General features: G+C 34.3%; 2 protein-coding genes across 2 annotated transcripts; one reads left to right on the top strand and one right to left on the bottom strand.

The window, feature by feature from the left end:
• The first annotated feature begins 12349 nt into the window (after positions 1-12349).
• LOC105140197 (mitochondrial dicarboxylate/tricarboxylate transporter DTC-like) lies at positions 12350-15098 on the top strand. The gene is made up of 6 exons (XM_011046934.1): positions 12350-12670; positions 12896-12979; positions 13434-13495; positions 13597-13958; positions 14312-14526; positions 14669-15098. The coding sequence occupies exons 1-6, from the start codon at positions 12551-12553 to the stop codon at positions 14723-14725; spliced, it is 900 nt and encodes a 299-aa protein (XP_011045236.1). The 5' UTR covers positions 12350-12550; the 3' UTR covers positions 14726-15098.
• Positions 15099-17148: 2050 nt separating this feature from the next.
• Positions 17149-18949, bottom strand: LOC105140208 (probable disease resistance protein At1g58390). Its single transcript, XM_011046948.1, has 3 exons — positions 18749-18949; positions 18066-18477; positions 17149-17744 (listed from the first exon to the last, which is right to left on the bottom strand). The coding sequence occupies exons 1-3, from the start codon at positions 18947-18949 to the stop codon at positions 17149-17151; spliced, it is 1209 nt and encodes a 402-aa protein (XP_011045250.1).
• Between the last annotated feature and the right edge of the window lie 3610 nt (positions 18950-22559).

Genomic DNA, 22559 nt, shown 5'->3' with positions numbered 1-22559 from the left:
CATATATATATATATATATATATATTTGAAATAATTTACAAGGCAGAAGGGTCGAATCCTTGTTTGAAGCTTTACACGCACGCACGCCTACGGAGGAGGATAAATGATATTAGTGGGAATTACATCTTTAGGACAAAAATGAAATAAATTGGAAACGATGCCAGACGCTAGGCCAGGTCTTTTTCTATCTTTTTTTTTTTTAATTTTAACATTTTTTTTCATTATTATGTATATAATATAAAAATAATAATATTAGAGAATAATATAAATCTTATCTAAAAACTTAAGATTTTAAGTGAAATGGTTCTTTGACATAGTATCAGAGTCTTGATAACTAAGTGGTCACGAATTCTAATTTTATCATCTTTATTTATTTGATAAGAAATTAAGCATAAGATAATATAGATCTGTGCAAGTTTCAAGTCCAAAAGGTTTTCACTTGAGAGAACATGTTAGAAAATAATATAAATTATATCTTGAAGCCTTACCTAAAAACTTAAATTTCTAGATGAGATGATTCTTTGAAGAATAATACTAATAACAATAGAAAATCAATTCAATTTTTTTTTATATTCTTAAATTGATTTTAAACATGTTATGACATTTTTTTAACTCTTAATCATACATAAAGTATAGACAAACTATAAGTATATTTTATGCATGAATGAAAGTTAAAAAAAATTGAACAATAATTGTTATTGTTTCTTCTCCCTGACTCTTTTCGTTTATTACTAGATGATTTGATTGTGCTGCGTTGTTCATCAAAGCAAGATTTTCTTTAACATAAAAAAAAAAACCTAGGTAGCGGGGGACTTTTTGGTATGGTTATTAAATCTAGAATAATGGGTGAAAGTTGTTTTTTATTTAGTTTAGATTTTACATGAAATTATATAAGAGTTATTTTAGTATAATTTCATTCACTTGATGACTTTAAATAAAAAAATCTAAACAAATAACTAAAAAATAATATCTAAACATACAAGTTTAAAAGTAATATAAATGATCAGTAAAATCATGATTTAATATAAAAAAATCTTAAGTTAATATTTTTTTAATATTAAAATATAGATATATTAAATTAACTTGAGCCAACTTATTAAATCTATAACTTACATTATAAATTCAACGAGGTTCAATAATATATTTTTATAATTTAATTATATAATAATAAAATAAAAAAATTATAAACCCTGAGATATTTCTGAGATATTTGAATAAACCCTGTAATATTATATTTGTGTAAATTAGGGATGTAAATGTGTATGGTTACATGAATTTCGTGATTGGTCATTAATTTGGCAGTGAGAACATAAATTCAAGAATTTAAGTATGATTAAACTCCAATCGAAAGCATGGAAATTGGATAATGATGCGTTATAACATAAAATGCGCTAATATGAATAATTGAGAAATTGGGAAACAAAGTGGCATGAACATGAAATTTGGTATAAGAAATGGTTGATAATTAAGATGATTAATTACAACTAATTAAGTTTAAATAAATTTAGTGTTGATTTAAATACCCTTATAGATACAAGGAAGACAACCGGAAAGAGACTCGTTTTCATGGGAGCATATATATATATATATATTTGAAATAATTTACAAGGCAGGAGGGTCGAATCCTTTTGAAGCTTTACACGCACGCCCGCCTAAGGGGGAGGATAAATGATATTAGTAGGAATTACATCTTTAGGACGAAAATGAAATAAATTGGAAACGATGTCAGGCGCTAGGCCAGGTCTTTTTCTATCCTTTTTTTTTTTAATTTTAATATTTTTTTCATTATTATGTATATGATATAAAAATAATAATAATACTAATAACAATAAAAAATCAATTCAAATTGTTTTTGTATATTCTTAAATTGATTTTGAACATGTTATGACATTTTTTTTTAACTTTTAGTCATACATAAAATATAGACATACTATAAGTATATTTTATGCATGAATGAAAGTTAAAAAAATTCATAAATATAATAAAATTATGTTCAAAATATATTTAAAGATTTTAAGAATAAAATTTAAACATTTGAATAAGTTTTCATTATTAATGGTATTGCTATTTTCATATCATATAAATAATAATTAAAAACAATTATTAAAATTCAAAAGAAAGGGATAGAAAAGGACTAGACCTAGTCCTTGACCCAGAACTTGCTTTATTTTTTAATTTATTATATTTATAATAATTTTAAATCTAATTTCATTTGATTAGGTTATAGAAGAATTTAATTGAAAGAAAAAAAATCTTAAAAATAAGAAAATGATAGTTCAATGTTTATGAACAGTAAAGCACCATAAAAAAACTAGGTAATATGAAAACACGTGTTAATTTGTTTTTTTTTTTAAATAATTTTTTGTTAAAATTTTTTATATATATTTTAGATTTTTTTGATATACTGATATTAGAAATAATTTTTGAAAAATAAAAAGTTATTATTTTAAAATATTTTAAAATAATTTTTTTAAAGTAATTACAGCTACATTTTAGTAACTAAAGCAGACTTTTTAGAAGCTAAAGTTAATGGCGGAGAATTTAAATGGGATGAAAGTGAAAATACTTTTAATTCATAATACCAAAATATATTTCTTCCACTTTCCTTCTTTGATATTTTATTTTTTAAATGGGCAAGATGACTTGAAGTAGAAACAAATGAAATTTGATAAAATATTTGAAATCCGATTAAAGAAAGAAAAAAAGGGGCCACGCCATTTGGCGCCAGCCATGCTTGGGACCCCCTCCGACCCTGCCGGCCTACCCATGACGGCCCATCTGACCTACAATTCTGTTGGGATTAAGGGACAAAAATGGGAGATAGGGGAAGTTTGTCAGGGTAATATTGGGAATGGGAGAAAACTGGAGGACCGTCTGGGAGGTGGGTGCCGCGCTCATTTCAAGAGATCATGATCTTGTTTGTTGCTTCTGCTTGCTTTTAGGATTTTTTTATGGTTTCCCTCTTCTGTATCTTACTCCACAACGATTTATCTTGTATTTTAATTTTTGAATCTTCCACTACAAGACTTGTGTGGTATCCACCATCTCACAATCGAATGAAGGTTGCTAGATTTCTAATTGCATATATTCTTAGGATCTTAATTATATTTTTGTTCTTGGTTTTAATGTTTCCGATATTTTCTCTTACTTTTTTTTATTATGATAAAAATAGATCTGTTCATAATTAATTTTTTTTATTTTGTTAGTATCATATGATAAATATAAAAGGAAATAAAATATTTTTGATTGAAAATATAAAATAAATTTGTTTTTATGATAATTTTTAAGTAAATTCTTATGCTCTCAATAAAATTATATCTTTCTTATACTCACAATCTTCATCTCATCAATATTAATCAAAATAGATATCAAGATACTAATGAAATCTTATATTTCTAACCCCTTTTAGCTTTTAAATTTGAATATAAAATATTTATATCAAGAATAAATCAATTTATTATTGACCAGCCAAACCTCAAAATCCTATACTCTTGGTTATTAGTGTTTTTGTAATTAGTATTTCAAGAGAGTTTCAGTAAGACCAATGTAAGACTGTGATGTATGTTAATTATCCAAACTACCATACCCTTAATCTTGATTCCTTCACGAGTAATTAATTAGGCGATAGAATAAGTGAGGAATTAAAGGGATACGGTGACATTTCATAAATTATGCCTTCCAGATCATTTTCTTGTAGTAAATTAATTTGTTACGCAAAGAATGTATGGTAGATTCATCTATTTCCTTACTCATCCGGATGCTATTATAGAAAACACAAGCAGGCTTGCTTCGCGATACATCATCAGCCGATAATAACAGCAGCTACATTGTCTCATAAGGTTATTGCAGCAGCCATGATTATGATCATGGTCACCTGCAAATCTTGAGATGAAGCTTCGAAATCAATAGCTAGCTTTGGTTTCTTGTTGGGGGTCGGGCCAATAGAGCTGGCTAAAGTTACAAGTAGCAAAACAATATGCCGTCTAAAGCACAAGGAGAAACACCCTTTGTCTACATCTTTTTCAATGAATCTGGCAAATGTAAAGACAAAAGGTTCTTCTTCTTGCTTGGTGTTGCCATTTAACAATTTTTGTAGCCTATCTTAAGATAAAGGTTTATCATTGTTAAAAAATTATAATGGTAATTGCACCAAACATTAATAAAACGGTGCACCTTATATGCTGTCACTATTATTACCATAATTTATAGCTAATTTTTCTTATCATTGATGCTTATAAATAAAGGTACAAGTTAGAGAGTAAAATGAGAAAGAAGAGAAGAGAAAAGAGAGAAAATAAAGGGTTACCATTGGCAGTAGCTATAAGGGCAGCAATGAGAGATAGGAGTAGAGTTTGAGTGAAGTAATCTTCCTCCTCCATGTATGTTGTAACTCTTTCTCTATTTATCTCTAATAGTATTGGCTCTTCGCCCATGGATATAGGCAGTTTACCGAACCATGTAAAATATCACCGGTCCGAATCTCCAAAAATTGGTATTAGAGCTTATGGTTTAAAGTAGTGTTTGATTTTTGTTCAAAAAAAAAAGTTGTCAAAATTATATTTTGACCATTTCATTGTGTAGAGGAGGAAGAGACGAGCACACTGGTAAAAACAATGCAAAATTTAGACATCAGACATGACTGCACGCGTCGACAAGGTGTCTGGCCACACGTGGCAATACGTGCTACACGTCTTCTTCACCCAAATGGGCTGACTAAACCTGAATTTCAGATGACCCGACCCACGTGGTTGACCCGGATGGAGGATGATGTCATCATAATGTAAACATGACGTCATCATACATAGTTGGCATGTCATGTCTACGACCAGTCATCTGACATGTCAGCATAGTGGGACTCACATGTTATGTCATTAGCCATGAGCCCAGCCGAGTTGAGCTGAGCCGCGAGCCGAGGGATAGGATCCAGTGTAGTGGATTCTATATGCAACCGGATCTGAGATTGAATCTCGGCTATTTATTAGGCCAGAATTATTTTGATCAAATCTTAGCCGTCTAAAATGCGATTTGAAAAATTTCAAACTTGTTTCTAGCTAATTTGATCGTTCTGAATGCAACGGTACAATCCAATAATTGAGATTTGGACCGAAAGTGATTGTGGTGAATTATTAAAAAAATATTGTCCAATCATGAGACATCTGAAAGTCATCATGGTGGTCGATAGAGATAAAGAAGAAGAAACTATATATGTTTGCCTAATTACATGTACTGAATTGCTAAGTGGAAAGATTTTCTAGTTTCTTTGAGGAAAGGCAGAATTGGGGCACTTTGGGCACCCGATCATGTTGACGATTTGAGGTGGAGAGTGGAAATTGATGAAGACCAATCTTGACGAATCTAAGCATTGGTAGTCTTGCCAGATGTTGAGAAATCAAGTATAAAACTAAGATATTCCAGATCACTTGTAAAGAAAAATCACAATAAAGCTAACAAATGGTTGTATATATGGAAAAACAGTACAATAGATAGATATGACCTAAGAAATTATGGCTAAGAGATTGGGTTTTAAACGGGATCGGTATGACCCCTTCAATCTTTTTTTGGAACTTGCTTAGTTGAAAAATTATCCATACGATACTATTTTTGTATATATAACAGTTTGTAATGAAACTATTGAGGACTAGCAGTATAACAGCACATGGGAACAGTTAGGTTCCATATGTTCAAGGATTTGATGGAGTGGTGATTTCTCAAAACAAGTTAGATTCAGTAACTATAATTTATTGGATGGTAGAATTGATGAAGACACTGATAATGAAAAAGAAATAAAGTTAGGGGATAAAGATTGACACCCTATTTTGACTTGGATAGGTGTTGTGACAGGATGAACTGTTGTCATATATAAAAGTAAGGAATAAAGAGAAATCTGAAGAACAGAAATTGCACGAGGGCACACAGAGATTGTGTTGGAATACCTGTAGGATCCAATAAAGTATTGTAATGCGACAACAGCTACAAGGAGAAGAAGAGTTCTCAAATAAAGTTCATAGTAGAGACTGTGGAAAAGTTGTACAATAAGAAGTCTCTTGTGTTTTTTATGAAGACAACAGGCAAAGACCTTTCTGATGCATGCAAGAATGGAAAGAGAGTTGTTGTGAAGGCACCTAATTAAGGTGGTGCAAACGCCTGTGAAAAAAGGCAATCGCCTATGATGAAAGGTGAAGACACCAAAGAGAGTTGGTGTGGGAGGAGGTATCAAGCAAAAAGGCGTAAAAGCTCCAAACATAGAAATTAAGATGGAGGATTGTGAGGAGTGTACCACGACTCTCTCTTTTTATATGATTAGTGACAGTAATCTCTCCTAAATCCACATGGTGGTAGAGAATTTTAGAGCCACTTTGAAGCATCTTAGCTGGAGAAGGATGCGACCGTCTATGAAAGGCAAAGGCACCTTGGAGAGAAGGTGTGCGGGCTACGATATGAGCCCAAGATCAGAACACCGTATGACGACAATGTGATGGCTGGATATGAGTGGACATGTGTATAGCCAATAAAGTGGTTATGATGAGTATAAAGACAAATGCAGTATTGATTTTCATAGATGTTGCCCCATACCATAGGTCAATGAGCTAGAAGATATTTATCTTGGACAATAAGTGGATGACTTCTGAAGCATTAAGACAGGATTGTTAGGAATGAGCAGAGGGCATGCACAGGTTCCTAGAACAAGTTGACTCTTGTCAAGGTGGTGAGCTCGGTAATGACATTGTAATACTTAGAGTATCAAGACATGTATGGATCAACATTTAATGGACTATCCCATGGTTAAAGGTGGAGAGCTATCTGGACTCTTGAGACTAAGAGCGAAAGACTCATGAAAAAGTAAGATATGGTTCTTAGAGTGGAACAGAGGGCAGACACAACTCTAGGATGAGTAGATTCTTGGAAGAGTGATGAGCTCATGATCATATTGAGATACTCAGATAATGACTGTCACAATTGAAAAGAGAAATTTCCGTTTGAGGGGGTGTTGTAAGCCTTGGTACAAGGCTTGAAAAATCATCCAAGACCAAGTATGGTTGATACGCTCGGAGGAAAATATTGTACTAAAGACAAGCGTTAATACTCTTCAGATGTGATATGAAAGATCATCTAGTTGAAGTGATCATTTGGTGTAAGCAAGGGTGTGTTTTGGTGACTTTGGTGATTGAAAGGTTTGGAGAGTACTTGTAAACTTGGTCAAAGATGCTCTTGAAATGGTAAGCTTGGAAGAGCTGCAGGATGCAAGCTTGTGCTGAAGATGCAAGAGGATAATTGCTCATATAAATGTCAAAGAGGGTGATTGTTGAGATGTTGTCATTTAATAGGCAACAACTTTTACAGCTTACCCTAAGATGGAGGGTAAGCATTGTCAAAAGGTTACAATGGTAGTTGCACCAACCATTGACAAAATGGTGCAATCCATGTCCTGCCACCATTAGTGTCATAATTTATGGCTAATTTATCTTACCATTGATGCCTATAAATATAGGCATAAGTTATAGAGCAAAATGAGAGAGAGTGAGAGTGAAGAGAAGAGAAAAGAGAGAAATTGAAGGGCTACCATTGTCAGTAGCTGCAAGCCTGCAAGGACAACAATGATAGATGGGAATAGAGTTTGAGTGAAGTGATCCTCCTTCTTTATGTGTGTTATAACTCTTTTTTTATCTATCTCTAATAATATTGGCTCTTCTTCTGTGAATATAGAAGATTTACAAAATACATAAAATATTATATGTCAGGGTGATTTTTAATAAGCATTTATCAGTACATCATTTATTCGAATCCCCAACATTTCTCCCCTCTCATTCGTATCAGGAACGACAAAATCCCAAAAACAAAGAGTATTATACTATATGCTTTGTTTAAATCTGCAGAAGGGAATTGATCACAAGCAGTAATGGAAGAGCAACACGGCATCCAAGTCCCAAGAATTTGCTGGCATTACAACAACTCTGTGTGTCCAAGTTTGTAGTAGACTAGGACAATGACAAAACATGGACAGATCATTTTATTTGTCCCCTCCTCTGCGTATCTCTGGTAGTAAAATAAACGAGAGCTTCTTTCCTTTTTCGCTGTCAAGTGATGGCAAACCAGTACCCTAGATATATTGCCATTTCATTCAGCTTTTGCATGCAATTAGTTGCCATCAATTTGATATACGATGCAGACTTGATTTAAGGTGAATGGGGTCTCGGGTAAATTTATTAATGAGGTATTTTAAAATATTTAAAAAGTATTTTTTTTTTTTCATGTTTGACAAGTGAGTCTTGGACAAGGAAGACGGCCAAGAATCGAAAACAGCATAACGTCACTTGAGCAAAATCTTTTCTAAATAGAAGCAGAAGCCACTCATACAATTTAAAAAAAGACGGAGATCGAAGAAGCCACGCCATGATACATACACTTGCAATATTAATCGCCCACATGAGCTACTACTATGTCATAACAAGTGAGACTAGCACGAAGCCTTCATCCTTGTATGTGTTTAGAACGACTCTTAGAGTTGATGAGAAATTTTGTGGTGGGTGATTAACGATAATCCTATTAGTTACTTCTGAAATTCACTTTAAATACTTCTATCTAAGCACTGTAAGATTTTCCGTCAAGATTCGAAGAACACAAGAAAGTTAAAGGAAAAAATTATCAGTTTCTTATAGTCATTCATTCAAAGTTTAAGATAGCAGATAATGCTCCAGGATATAAAAATTGTTCCTCCTGCTATAAAAATGGCGTGTTCGATTAGAATACAACACACGGAGACCTGCTGAGAGTAAGATTTGGAGATATTGAACAGGGCGGGCATCAAGTTTAGGCTGCTATTGCCTCTGTATCTTGAAGCTGCCATGCTTGGCAGATTAGGATGGGGAGAGGTATTACAAATGCCTGTGATGTGTGTTAAATAATTATCAAATTCCATATGTGGAGAGATCTTGGTTTTCCTGATGTTATAATATTATAGGTAGTAGCATCAAGTATCTGGGTGGAAAAGGGTCTAGAAAGTTAAAAAGTGTTCGGTAATTTTTTAATGGCTTACTGAAACTACTACACATCTTGTCTATTTATAGCTTTTCATTTGAGTTTTAAATGCTCCAGATTGATTGATTAATTAATTAACTAAGATAATCATGATCTATGTTGAAAGATGAATTAAAATAGGTGTAACAAATCAGAACTCGGTTATAACCACAGGTTGTCTCTTAGCGGTGTTTCTACCACACATTAGACCTTTCTTTTATATGCTTTTATCTTCTAATTAATTGGTCGATTATAAGTAACATTATTAAGTTTATGTAAATATATATTTATTGATGATAAATATATAAATTTCTTTATAAATTAATAAACTATTAATTTATCATTGAATAATATTTTTATATTAATTCAAGATAATTATAAAAATTAACTCAATCAAACTCTTAATTAATTTTTTTATATTTATAAATATAATCTCTATGTATTCATTTTATTATAATTTTTAATTTTTAATATATTTTTTAATCAATTCACACCTAATTAAATTATTTTAATTTAATTTTTTATTATTGATTTTTAATGTTTGTGACTTATTAAATTATTAATATGTTAACTCAAATATAAATTATAATTCTAATTAAATAAAATTAAATAGTTTAATTTATTACCGATTCAAAAATTAATTAATTAATTAATTTATATTTATATATCATTTTTATCCTCTAATAATAAGTTGTTATGATTATTTAAATATTAAAAAAGTTACAAATAATTTAATTTAATCTTTGAAAAACTTGTACTATCATCGCAGGTTTATCAGGCCATCCTGCAGGGATAACAGCCTCCTGGAACCGTCGACAAATTAAGGCATTGCAATGTGCGCATGCTATCTTCATGTCGTGTCCTGGCAATTTTGCTTTTCACTGTTCACTGTTCATCAAGAATAAGATCTCTGAACAAATTTCTGTCATCGTAAACGATTAATGGCGCCTGTTTAACTGTTTGAAAATGGAGCAAATTAAGGTTTATACATAAAAAAGCAAAAGCCTAACAGGTTGCTGTGGGATATATAGAGTTTTTTTGAAGGAAAATACTATAAAAAACTGTGTATCTGAATATTTAAGATGTTAGTTGGACGTGGTCATCAGGAGATCAAGATAAAAACTGAGCTAGGTATGCCATGCCACACAAATTCTTTATATATATATATATATATATCACGTGCTGCAATCCTAAGCATATTTCTGTTGATACATTTGCATGCTACCCAATTAAGATTACACCATGCCTCTTTGCAATTTGTGCAGATCTGAGACATGAAAATTAAATCGTACTAGTTCTAACCTTGAATAAAAGAGAGTGGATCTAGCAACGCTCTTACACGAAAATAAAATAAAATAAACACCATATAGCTTAAAGCCATGATTTTCCAGCATCGATGGTGTTTTGAGGAATATTTTAATCATATTGTATTTATTTTTCCCATGTGTTGCGAGAAGGGTATGCGGTGGCAGATGCAAAACAAATTTGTGACAATATTGACTCTAGATTTATTTATTTATTGTTTGTCATTTATTTTTTTGCTCTTGTTTTATTTCCTAGCTATGAGTTTCTAGCTCGCCTTTCATCTTTAAATAAAATCTTTACCTATTGTCATGAAAAATACACAATAAGATGTTCTTTCTAAAAATGACTAGCGAAACCAAAGTTATTAAACATGGTTTAATTCATAATCTAATTTAAGGATATGGTTATAGGTTAGATATAATCATCTAAATTGAATTGGGTTGGTTGATTTAAAATAGTGCTGTTTTAGTTTTTTTAAAATAAATTTTTTTTTTTTTTAGTTCAAATTGGATTTTGATTGGCTAGCCAAGTCAATAATAATTAAATTTTACTTGATTTAATTTAAAACGTGACTTGGATTGTAAATAATACTAGATGAACAGGAGACGGCTACTAAGGTTAAGCCCTACGAATCAAACAATTTTGCAACCACTTTCTTGTAATGTTTTCATTTTGAGTGTCCGTGCCTTGTTATGCATTCCTGAAATACCAAGTCCACCAAGGAGACAGCTAATCTTTGTCTTAAAATCCTAAGTTATCTCCTCAGACGAAGACAATGGCGACAACATCGAGAGGGATATGGCCGCATCCAAAGAAAACATTCAAGGACATTATCGTAATTCGAATACTTCAGAATCTGCCGATCCTGGGTAGTTGGGCAAGCTGGGATTCTTGTGCATCGTGCGGCATTAGTTTTATGACAGAAACTTACCGACATAACCTCACAATACCTTTTAATTTACGCTTGAGACATATTCACTGAAAACGTCGCCCCTTCTTTAGAACTTCAGATCTTTGAAATGAAAATAAATAAATAAATAACCTTGAAATGGATTAAAAAATCCCAATAAATCCTAAGAATATAAAAGAAATATCCCAAATGATGGGTTATTTACGTAGCGTACAAAATTAGTGAAAATAAAATAGATATTTTTCTATGTTCTTCCTGTTTTGACTAAGAATATTTACGTTTTTATTTTGGTGTTTTTAATCTTACGTCCATATTTATTTTCTCTCGGCCAGAAACATGCCCTCAGGTATTTGTGAATGAAATTACTTATATGTCCTTGATAATTTGTTAAGGTTAGGTGATACACGAGGGGCTCTGTTGTGTTTTGAGTCCAAGGCAAGTGAAGGTTGCCTTTTCTCTAGCAGGAAGTCAAGTCAGCCTTTTTTATGCACTATTGAACCAAACATGTCCCATTTGCTGCTGCTGCAGGTTGGACCGACCCTTCTTCTACAATTCAATAAATAAAAGCGACTACTCTAAGGTGGTCAAAATGACGGTTTGGTGCATTACACCATGTTTTTTTATGATCCCCATGACCTTCTCTCTTTGAAAAAGAGAGAGAGAGAAGAAAGAAGAAGAAGAGAGTTAATGGGAAATGATAGGAGTCTTGGGAGTTTGGTTCTTGTGTCCCTTTATACTTGCTTTTTAAGAAGCTTTAGAACTATATTTACTTAAATTATTCTTCCTAAATTAAATTAAATTAAATGGAGGATTGTGCTTCTCTAATGCAGTAGAAAACATTTATAGAAGACTATCAGGCAACACCCTTCAAATTCAAAACACTTTCTCATCAGCTAATTCATTTAAAATCTATCCAGTTAATTACATTACATGTACATGTAAAATCAAATTCAAGAAGGGGCAATATTGTCAATCAATCTCACCAATTCTTAAATTTTTTATGATGAATATTGCTGCTTGCCTTGTTCCCACAAATAATCTCATCTCACCCTCCTCCACATCCAAAATTGAAAATAAATAAATAAACTGAGAGAGTGATAAATGCCTCCAAAATTTTTCCTCCTCAACAATATATATTAAAATAAAATAAAATTAGGGAGGGTTTTCTTTCTTCCAAGCTTTTGTGTAGTCCTATATTTATATACTGCCTCCTCCTCAGTTCTTATACCCCCCCCCCCCTCTCTCTATTTCTTTGCTTCTTTTTGGCAATTCCCAGATTCCCCTTGAGGAGTTTCTGAATCCAAAAAAAGAAGGGAAGAAATGGGGGAGGAGAAGAAACCGCAATCACTCGGTGTATGGCCTACTGTTAAACCTTTTGTTAACGGTGGTGCATCTGGTATGCTTGCCACCTGTGCTATCCAGCCAATTGATATGATTAAGGTACAAGAAAGGATGTTTCTTTGGATTTTGGGGGTTTGTGGTTGATTATTTTATGTTTTCGTGCTCTTTGTGATATGAAGTTTGAATCTTTTTCAGCTAAAATGGCCTTTTAGATCTGGGATTTGAGGGTTTTTTTTTTTAAGGTTTTGTTTGGTTTGATGGTGTAAAGTGGTTTGTTGAAGTCTGTGTTTTGATGGTTGTTTGTTGTTTTTGCGCTTTGTGCAGGTGAGGATTCAATTGGGTCAAGGATCAGCTGGTGAGGTGACCAGGAATATGATAAAGAATGAGGGTTTTGGTGCTTTATACAAGGTTTTAACAATTTACTTTAAACATTGGATTTTTGGTTGCGTGATGTTGATTTAGTTTCTCGTTTATAAGATCTGTGCTAAAGGATGGATCTTCATTGCTGTTAAATTTGGAGCTCAGCTAGCATTTCACAGGGAAAGGAATTAAACTTTCCAATTTGAATGTTTTAAGAGGAGGTGTGGTTTGTGCTCTTTCGATAGAAAATTGATAGATTTGATCTAATATAATATGTCCTCTAATTTGTGAGATTAAAACAAATTTCTGAGATCTGATATTGGTTACTTGTTTGTGTCTTAATTTTTGGAGATCACCTCAGAAATGGCATCAACGAGAAGCATTTAACTTGACCAATTGAATTCCTACTGTCTTTTGAATTAAGACGTGTTTTGTTGTTGTTAAATTTAAATCTGGTTCCTGTTGTTTGTGCTCTGTTTCTCATTACCATATTAATGATCAGGGGCTTTCTGCTGGACTATTGAGGCAAGCCACTTATACAACTGCCCGGCTCGGAACATTCAAGTGAGTGTTTGAAAATATTTGTTATCAAACTATAATGTTGTTGTGCATCTTCTAACTTCTATTGTCATCAAGCTTACTGAATTCCTTTCTGTCTTTGTAAGGATTTTGACCAGCAAAGCAATTGAAGCCAATGATGGGAAGCCCTTACCTCTATATCAGAAGGCTTTGTGTGGGCTAACAGCTGGTGCAATTGGAGCATCTGTGGGCAGCCCAGCAGATTTAGCACTTATCCGTATGCAGGCTGATGCCACTTTACCTGCTGCTCAGCGCAGAAACTACTCAAATGCTTTCAATGCCCTCTACCGAATTGTTGCTGATGAAGGGGTTTTGGCACTCTGGAAAGGCGCTGGCCCTACTGTTGTAAGGGCAATGGCTTTGAACATGGGGATGCTTGCTTCTTATGACCAAAGTGTTGAGTTTTGCAAGGATTCTCTTGGTTTTGGTGAAGGTGCTACAGTGTTAGGTAAGATTCTTTGCATGCATGATATTTATATACTTGTATCAATGAGTATTAATTTTTCAAAACTATTCCATTGATAGTTATGCACGCATCAGTTGAGCATGGCATGAACAATCACTGGGTGCACGTATTACATAGATATAGTCAAAGATTTGAAAAGTGGATCTTAGTCTAGCATGTTTTTTTCCTGTTTGTTTCTAAAATGTATGTATTTTTTTTGTTACGCCATCTATATTAGGCATGTTCATTGATTGAATCTGACATTCGAATCACCATGTGGCTAATATTTCATCTGAACACAGTAAGCATAATGTGTTTCAATGGCTAACAGCTCCCACTATCCTCTTTATTTCCAGGTGCAAGTAGTGTTTCTGGATTTTTCGCTGCAGCTTGTAGTCTTCCATTTGATTATGTCAAAACTCAAATTCAGAAAATGCAACCTGATGCCCAAGGAAAGTATCCATACACTGGCTCCATGGATTGTGCCTTAAAGACACTCAAGTCAGGAGGACCGTTCAAATTTTACACTGGATTCCCTGTTTACTGTGTCAGAATTGCTCCTCATGTCATGGTACTTATCTTCCCCCTCCCTCCTTCCATCCATCCATTTGTTTCCCCATTGTTCATGACTTTGTCTGCTTAGCTATGACTGATTACATAACTGTTTTTAGATCAGCACCTAGAGTTCTTATTGCAATGTTTTGCATGTGCAGATGACCTGGATATTCCTTAACCAAATTCAAAAGCTGGAGAAATCGGTCGGGTTGTAGTTTCCTGCAGAGACCGAATTTGCAATGAGTCAAGCTATCAAAAATAACAGCGCTTGGTTGTGTGCTTTTGTTGTAGTTTCTGGCTGGTTTTGGCGGTTGACACCCTGTTTGACTTTCAAGTCAAACCAATTATTTTTGAAATTCTTACTGTCGAATTTTAAGTAGGATTTCCGAATTTTATGCGTATCAGCACCTACAATTTATTGGGTGTGGAAGGATTTGAATTTTTCATAAAACCCCATTTGAAATCAATAGAGCTCCTCCTCATTTCTGTCCTTGAGAAGAGAATTAAAAAATACATTTTGTACTTGATAAACAGGTATAATGGATCAACTTTTGTATTCTGAAAACCTCGTAATTTGACCTTGGATCTGAGCATGTTTTTCTTCATCCTGCCTTGTGTTTGTTTTCTCTGGATGTTCAGCACCTTAAAAGTTACAAGCCATGATGTGAACAGCCATGAATTGGGTCTGGATAAAGCTAGATTCGGTTCTCGCTGCGAAGTGGCAATATATCAGGCACTAGTACAAGTCTCATTGAGACTTTTCCGGGGTGATGATTAACAACTGGATTGCAATGAGAGTAATTTTAGGCTGTGAGGTGTTCGATCCTTGTACCACGTTATGTCGAAGGAGGATGGAGATTGATTATGGGATGAGTTTCTTACCAGGATATATTGAAGGACTATAATACACCATTATAGTTTGAAAATAATATTAATATAATTTATATTAATTATTTTTTAAAAAAATGTAGAGGTTAATGTGTTTTTTAAAAATAAGGATGACAAAAGGAAAATTGTTGATTGCTCTTAAAATGACTTTCAACTTTATAAATAATATACGAAGATTGAGGCAACCATGCCAAAAATGCTTCTCACCATGCCATTTCAACAGGAAACCTAATTCAAACAAATCCAATTCATATTTTATCTCCTCGTTTGTTTAAACCTAATTCAAACAAATCCAATTTATGTTTTGGAGGTTTTTAAGAATAAATTGAATTTGAAAATTGAAAACAATAAAATATTTTAAAAGAAGAATTTAACATGAATTTTTAATATTCTCCAATATTTCAATTAAATGTTATGGCATTTTTATTTTTAAATCTATCGATATTCTATCTATCCTATAATGCTATTACTTGTACTCTAAAAAATAAGAAAAAATAGATACAAGAGAATATAATAAAGAGTAAATTATATTTAATCCCTTGATTTTCTATAACATTATAACTTAGTCTCTCAATATTAAAAAATCTACGGTTATATCCTTCCCTTTAATGCCTTGCTTATAAATGAGTCCTTTTGGTAATGCAATGTTAATGCACATTAAGTGTCTCTGTGATTTATTTTTTTTTATTTTTTTTAGAAATATATTAAATATATATATTAAAAATTCATTTATGATATTAGCACATCAAAATGATAAAAACATACACAAAAAGTTAATTTGAAGAAAAAAATTTAATTTTTTTAAAAAATATATTGAACTGCAATGAAAAAAATCATATAAACACCACAAAGTGTATTTTTAAAGCTAAAACTTTGATTATTGAACAGTTTAGTATCGTGCAGTAACCAAAGGAGCATCATGTAAGGAGAGAATGGGAGTGGAGGAGATAACTGTAGTTTTTAGGAAACCAAGGGACTAAATTACAATGAGACTGAGAGCTGAGGGACTAGATAATAATCTACTTAACAGCAAATCAAAATAAAACAAAAGATGATGATGTCAAAATTACCATCGTAGCCTTTTTCAGTGCAATTCAATCCAGCAATTTAAGATTTTCTCCCCGTCTCTCTTTCATCTCACACTAGATAAGAGAAATCAAGAATGTTTTTTTAAGCATATTTTTTTAATAATTTTGAAATAGTAATATAAAAATAAAAATTATTTTAAAAAACATGCTTTCTAGCATTACAATACCACACACGGAAACAGTATTGGGTTGCTGCGGTGCCCGGATCAGCCAGCATTTGGATTAGTCTATTCTTTACCTTTAATTCTTGCTATTATCATTACAGGCAAGATTAACACCCTCCTCGGTCCAAGATAATGCAGCCTATCAAGGCCAGAAACCTGTTGCGTTAATTAATCGTCACCTCTCAGAAAAGTTGGAATCAACACTGGTTTCCTTTGTTTAGGCCCTCTTTTCTTCTGGTTCAATAACTCACCGGACCACACTGGCTCACTGGTCTCGGCTTTTGTAAACTGGACCCTGCATTATATATCAGCCCTGTTCAGTGCTCATGTGGCAGTCGAGAGAAAGAAATCTTCTTGAAGGAGTTTCCACCTTGGCTTGAAGTTAAAATCGATACCTCCATCACCCAGAAAAGCAACTCCCTCCCAATCAGACTATCAAATTGCTACACTTAATGGGCTACTCGACCAGATTCATCACCATTGCCAGTTAACATATGATTATATTAGCATGATAACTTCAAGGAAAATATCTTTTGGCCTCTGCTGCATAAGATGTTTCATCGTGGGATCATAAATCCCGTCGTATTGGAGACATGGTACATTCTTGACCATCCAGTGGTCTTCCCCTCCATTGCATGACAATCTTTGGGTGGAGTCATCTGGTATCCCTGCAAATGACAATTCTTTGAGGTCTTTCAAGTGCTGGATTCCTGAAGGCACCTGTCTCTGTTGCGGGCAAGCTCCTATAGCTAGCTCTTGAAGAAGGGGCAACGCTCCTTTTTCTATTATAATGGAATTCAATCCGGAAAGAGAGAGCCACTTGAGCTTAAGAAACCCTCCTTCAAAATGCACTTCCTCTTCATCGTATCCACAAAAGAGCCCAAGAGATTTTAAACTGGGCAAAGCTTGAAAGACTTTAACTGGATCATCATTCAATCTTGAAAACACTAATCCCAACGTAACTAGATTGTTCAGTTTGGAAATCCAACATGGAAACCTTTCTGATTTCCCATGAAGGTATAGACTTTGAAGGCGAGGAGGAGGAGAAGACATTGTTTGCGCTTCAAGAATCTCATCCTTTTTGACTGAAAAGACTGATTGTGTTTGCAAGTATTATCTCCTCTAACGCAGTGCATAAATCCCTTCCATATTCTCGTTTCAAATCTGTGATCCCCAATTTCCTCATCTGCTCCAACATTTGCAACTCATTGATTAATCTCACATCATGATCTACTTTAATTCTATGAAGTGTTTGTAAGAACTCGATCACCAATACTTCCACGTATCTTCAACGTGCGAGTCTTTTCGTGAACTCCCAGAAGATGTCGTAGTTTTGGGAACCTGCTGATCTCAACTGGCAGTTCCTCCACAAAGGAATTGCTCAAATCTATAGTCTCCCAAGTTGTAGAGCTAACCGATGGATTTTGGGAGTTTGGACACTTTAGCATCCTTTAGGCTTGAGTACCTTTGATGCAACAAGTTTCCCAGTTCTTTGGGGATGCGATCTATGGGATACCTTTCAAAATCTAACATGGTCAAAAGCTTAAATTTTGTAAATATTGCAGAGATTAAAGGCTTCTGGACATCAACTCCATTGAAGACCATGACAGAGCGAGTTTGAGACTTGGTGCTGCTGCTGCTCCTCGAAATGTTACTAATCACTCTTTTGCTTATGGAGAGTCGTCGCCGTGCTATGCCTTCAATAGATGAGCAATTCTTGGAAATGTGGCAGAAACTCAACTCCATTGAATTGGAAAGAATGATGTCACGCCCTAAATCATGAACTCGACATGTTCTAAGAATTCCTTTCAAGCCAGCTTCATTCAGCTGAACCAAACTTCGATGGATAAGTTCAGTGAAGTATTCTTCTGCTGTCTTTTCTAACGTCATGCCTTGCTATTATTGTATAAATCCCTCAGCAATCCATAGTTTGATTAGTTTACTACGCCTGATGGAGAAATCCTCTGGAAACATACCAAAGTGTAAGAAACAAGATTTGAGGTGGTAAGGCAGATCATTGTAACCAAGGAAGAGAATTTTTGTGACATTCTCAACATGCGGATCACAAACCAGTGCCGAACCGAGGTTATCAAGCAACCTTTTCCCATTCGAGAACCACCTTTTCCTTGGTTGCTAGAAGTCTACCAACAGCCGCAATTGCTAATGGCAATCCTCCACACCTTCTAACAATGTTATGAGATAATGCCTCCAAATCTTTAGGACATATCCCTTGAAAGTCAAACTTGAATGCCTTCTTGCAAAAGAGTTCGCATGCCTCTTGTTGAGGCAGAGGTTCCATCTGCTAGACATGAACTAATGAAGATCGTTTGCAAAAGTTAGCAATATCCTTGTTTCTTGTTTTGACCAATCATCCACTTCCGTTATCATTGTTGAACAAAGCATGCTCCACATCTCCCTAGAAGCCAATTTCCCATTCATCATCAAATACAATGAGATATCTCTCTTGTCGTAGATATTCTCTAAGCTCATATATCAAGGATGAGACATCCATGGCAACAATGGTTTTAGGGACAAGCTGTTTTTTGCCTTCATAGAGTTTCTTTAGTATGCTCGTCCTTATCATATGATTGAGACACAGTGATCCACGCACGACATCCAAAGTGCTTCTTCACTTGGTGATTGTCATAAACCTTCTTAGCCAGAGTGGTCTTCCCTTTGCCGCCCATACCAACCAAGGAAATCATAGTCCTTTGGGATGTTCCGCCTACCAAGTAGAGTATCATCTCTTGGAGATTCAATGCCAACAAGCTCACCTTCTTCAATGAAAAGAGATTCTTCTCGGGGATCATGCAATAAGACTGTTGTCGCATTGCTACTTGACGTGACATGCTCTGACGAAATGAACAGGAATCTTTCACTTCTATCCTTGATTTCGTGAAGTCTTGCCATGATATCTTGAATCCCTGATACTATCTCATGATGCGGTTTCAATTCGCTAACCAAGGAACAGATGCTATACAGGAGGGAGCCCATTAATCCACGTTGTTGATCACGATGTTGTGCCGCACAGGCTTCAACCATGTACGCATCAATGACATCTTCAATGCAGTAAGCTACTTCTCTTCCTTGTTTTACCCATGCTTTCACACCTTCACTGATTCCTTCTTTATCAGCCTTTTGAATCCGCATCTTTTAGGAAAGCCCTGATGATTTCCAGATCGTCTTTGATACAAGCAACTTTTTTATGACTCCATTCAATAGTTTCACTTTGTGAGTTAGCAATTGAACCAACTTGTCAATAGCAAGACTCATTATTGCTGTTGGGAATTTCGACCGGTGATGTACTGATATTTGCTCATAGGAGGCCAAGCATACTGACACAATATTTAACGTGGTTCGGCAAAACCGCCTACATCCACGGGAGAAGCCATTGCATTATGTAGAGAGAGTACAAGATTTACAACAATAGAGGAGGAGAAATCATCCCCTTTTTCACAACTTTCAACCTCACTCTATTTCTCTCTTTTTAATGCTGCAATGGCAACCCACTCTCTCCTACATTTCTCACATCTTTGGCTCTTTTCTTTCTCTTATTTTGCTCTCTCACATATGCCTCTATTTATAGGCATTCATGGAGGCTCTTCTTGCTTTGTTGTCAATATTGGTGGCCACCAACTCTAGCTCATTTAATAATGGTGGCTACCAATAATCAATGATCAATGGTTTGTGCTTTATATGAAATGGCAACCAACCTAATAATTGCTGCATCTGCCATCTCTTTTACTCTTTATCAACTTCGATCCTTTTCTAATACCTCCCGGTCTTGTGACCATCCACATAATCTAAAGCATAGTTTCGTTGCTAGTAACACTATACATACATACATAAATATATATATATATATATATACACACACATAATCTAAAGCATAGTTTCGTTGCTAGTAACACTATACATACATACATAAATATACACATAATCTAAAGCATAGTTTCGTTGCTAGTAACACTATACATACATACAAATATATATATATATATATATATATATATAGATCTATAAACCAATCATATCCTAATTCTCAAGAAATGAAAGTTTTAAGCTCAAAATGATTTAATCAATAAAGTTATATATAAGAGAAGATAAATTTAGTGATTTTTTTATTAACCAGCTGCTGCTTCACCTCTTATATAGCCACCCGTGGAGTTGAAGAAGCATGACAAAAGCAGCAGGCCACTGCCCCACTGATGCAATGAAAATCAGACCAACAAGTCGTTAACTTCAGGGCCCGTGGAATTAGTCGTGGTGCACGCAAGCTAACCCGGACACCCACGTTAATCTAAAAAAAAAAATCAGACCCACAACGTGTGTTGACTAGCTAGCGGTCTGTTGACTTATGGTAGAAAAAGTTCATTATTGAAGTGCAGCCTTAAATCAACAGTCATTTTTTTTATGACTTTAACGAGGATGCTAAGCTTAAAGACTTGAACCCTGCCAACCACGTTGGCTTGCAGAAGATCTGTGCATTTTGCCCTTGCTTAACATGATTTTTTGCCCTCTTTTGAGTTAATTACAGCTTAATTTCATGAATTTAATTAATTTAGCGGCTATGTCAATTCCACATTGCTAGGGTGCTGAGCTCTTGTCAATATCCACTGATCGATTTTTTCCCCTAAAATATGTACCCTTTATTTTTTTTTTAGCCTAATGTTTTTAATTCGGTAAATTGGCCCTGAATTTTTGCATCAAACACAGATCAATGAGAGTCATTAACGATATCTGTTTTTTGTTTGTGTTCTCAAATTTCTGGAAACAATCCAAGTTCTAACGACTTCGAGAATTCCTGTGGTTTTGATGAAATTGGAGAACAGGTGAGCTAGTATTCTTTGATTTTCTCTATAAAACTTTGTCATGCAACACCGGCAGGCTGTTTGGATTTTGATGAACTTCACTTCCATTGCTCTTGACTTTCTTACCACAGATGATGAGTAAGATGGAGGACTCGAGGAAAATAAATTTGAATCTTCGAGGTTTCATCTCTGACTTAAGGAACTCAAAAAATACCAAACACCTTCATAAAACTTTTCTGAAAGAAATCCTGAAGAAATTTCTTAGAATGTAATTTTGGAGCAAAAGAAGTGTTGGAATGCATCCTGCTCCAGTGTCACTGTGCTAATTAAGGCAGAGGAGAAGCCAAGAGGCGAGAAGAGAAAATAGGAGCAGCCAAGCTTGCCCTTGAAAAGAATGGTTTTGCTCTTCCTCGTTACAGAGGTAGTATTCGACCATTCAACGGGAGACACAATATGTTCAGAGTGTGGTCTTGTCTTAGAATCTCACTCGATCGATGAAACATCAGAGTGAAGAACTTCTGCGAATGAATCAGGAGATAACGATCCAGTTCGTGTTGATGGATCCACCAATCGTTTATTAACAGATGGTGGTTCGATTTTTGGATGCTTTGATCTAATTCTAGACCTGGACCAAAATGCAGTAATGACATTGATGATGACATCGACTCTATGCAAGCTGTTGAGCTGGCTCATCCGACTAATGAAACTGCCATGGAAACTTCCGTTCTGATCAACTAGAGTCTCCTCTGTGCTTGAAAACGTATCATTATCAGAGGGCAACGGTGCACCTTGTGCAGACTCGAAAAGATACGCAGCGGCTTTGCCAAACAAGCTTGGCGGCACTTCGAGTTGCTTAAATTTCTCAAGGAGGCTAACATTATAAGAACGTTTTTGATCAATCTCTGCCCGAGCTATGCTGAGGGTGGAGAGATCTAAATTTTTTTTATAGTAAAAATAATCAATATAAGTTTTCTGTTTATTTTAGATATCACATTAACTGTAATCATTATGCTATTTAATTTTTTTTTATGATTTATTAACATATCAAACACAAGGTTTTAAATTAAAATATTGTTTTTTTACTTTTAAAAAATCATT

The sequence above is a fragment of the Populus euphratica genome, unplaced genomic scaffold (assembly GCF_000495115.2).
Source record: "Populus euphratica unplaced genomic scaffold, PopEup_1.0 scaffold256.1, whole genome shotgun sequence".
Classification (NCBI taxonomy): domain Eukaryota; kingdom Viridiplantae; phylum Streptophyta; class Magnoliopsida; order Malpighiales; family Salicaceae; genus Populus; species Populus euphratica.
Note: the sequence above shows the minus strand (reverse complement) of the source record. Positions and strands in the feature narration are given on the sequence as shown.

Excerpts from the sequence above, each read along its gene's own strand:
- LOC105140208 (XM_011046948.1), bottom strand. The coding sequence starts at position 18,949 with ATGGAACCTCTGCCTCAACAAGAGGCATGCGAACTCTTTTGCAAGAAG. Across the intron at positions 18,478-18,748 it reads TGGTTCTCGAATGGGAAAAG|CTGAATGAAGCTGGCTTGAA; the intron begins GTTGCTTGATAA and ends AGTTTGGTTCAG. Across the intron at positions 17,745-18,065 it reads CAAACTCCCAAAATCCATCG|TCTTTTCAGTCAAAAAGGAT; the intron begins GTTAGCTCTACA and ends AAACACAATCAG.
- LOC105140197 (XM_011046934.1), top strand. The coding sequence starts at position 12,551 with ATGGGGGAGGAGAAGAAACCGCAATCACTCGGTGTATGGCCTACTGTT. Across the intron at positions 13,496-13,596 it reads GCCCGGCTCGGAACATTCAA|GATTTTGACCAGCAAAGCAA; the intron begins GTGAGTGTTTGA and ends TGTCTTTGTAAG. Across the intron at positions 14,527-14,668 it reads GAATTGCTCCTCATGTCATG|ATGACCTGGATATTCCTTAA; the intron begins GTACTTATCTTC and ends TTGCATGTGCAG.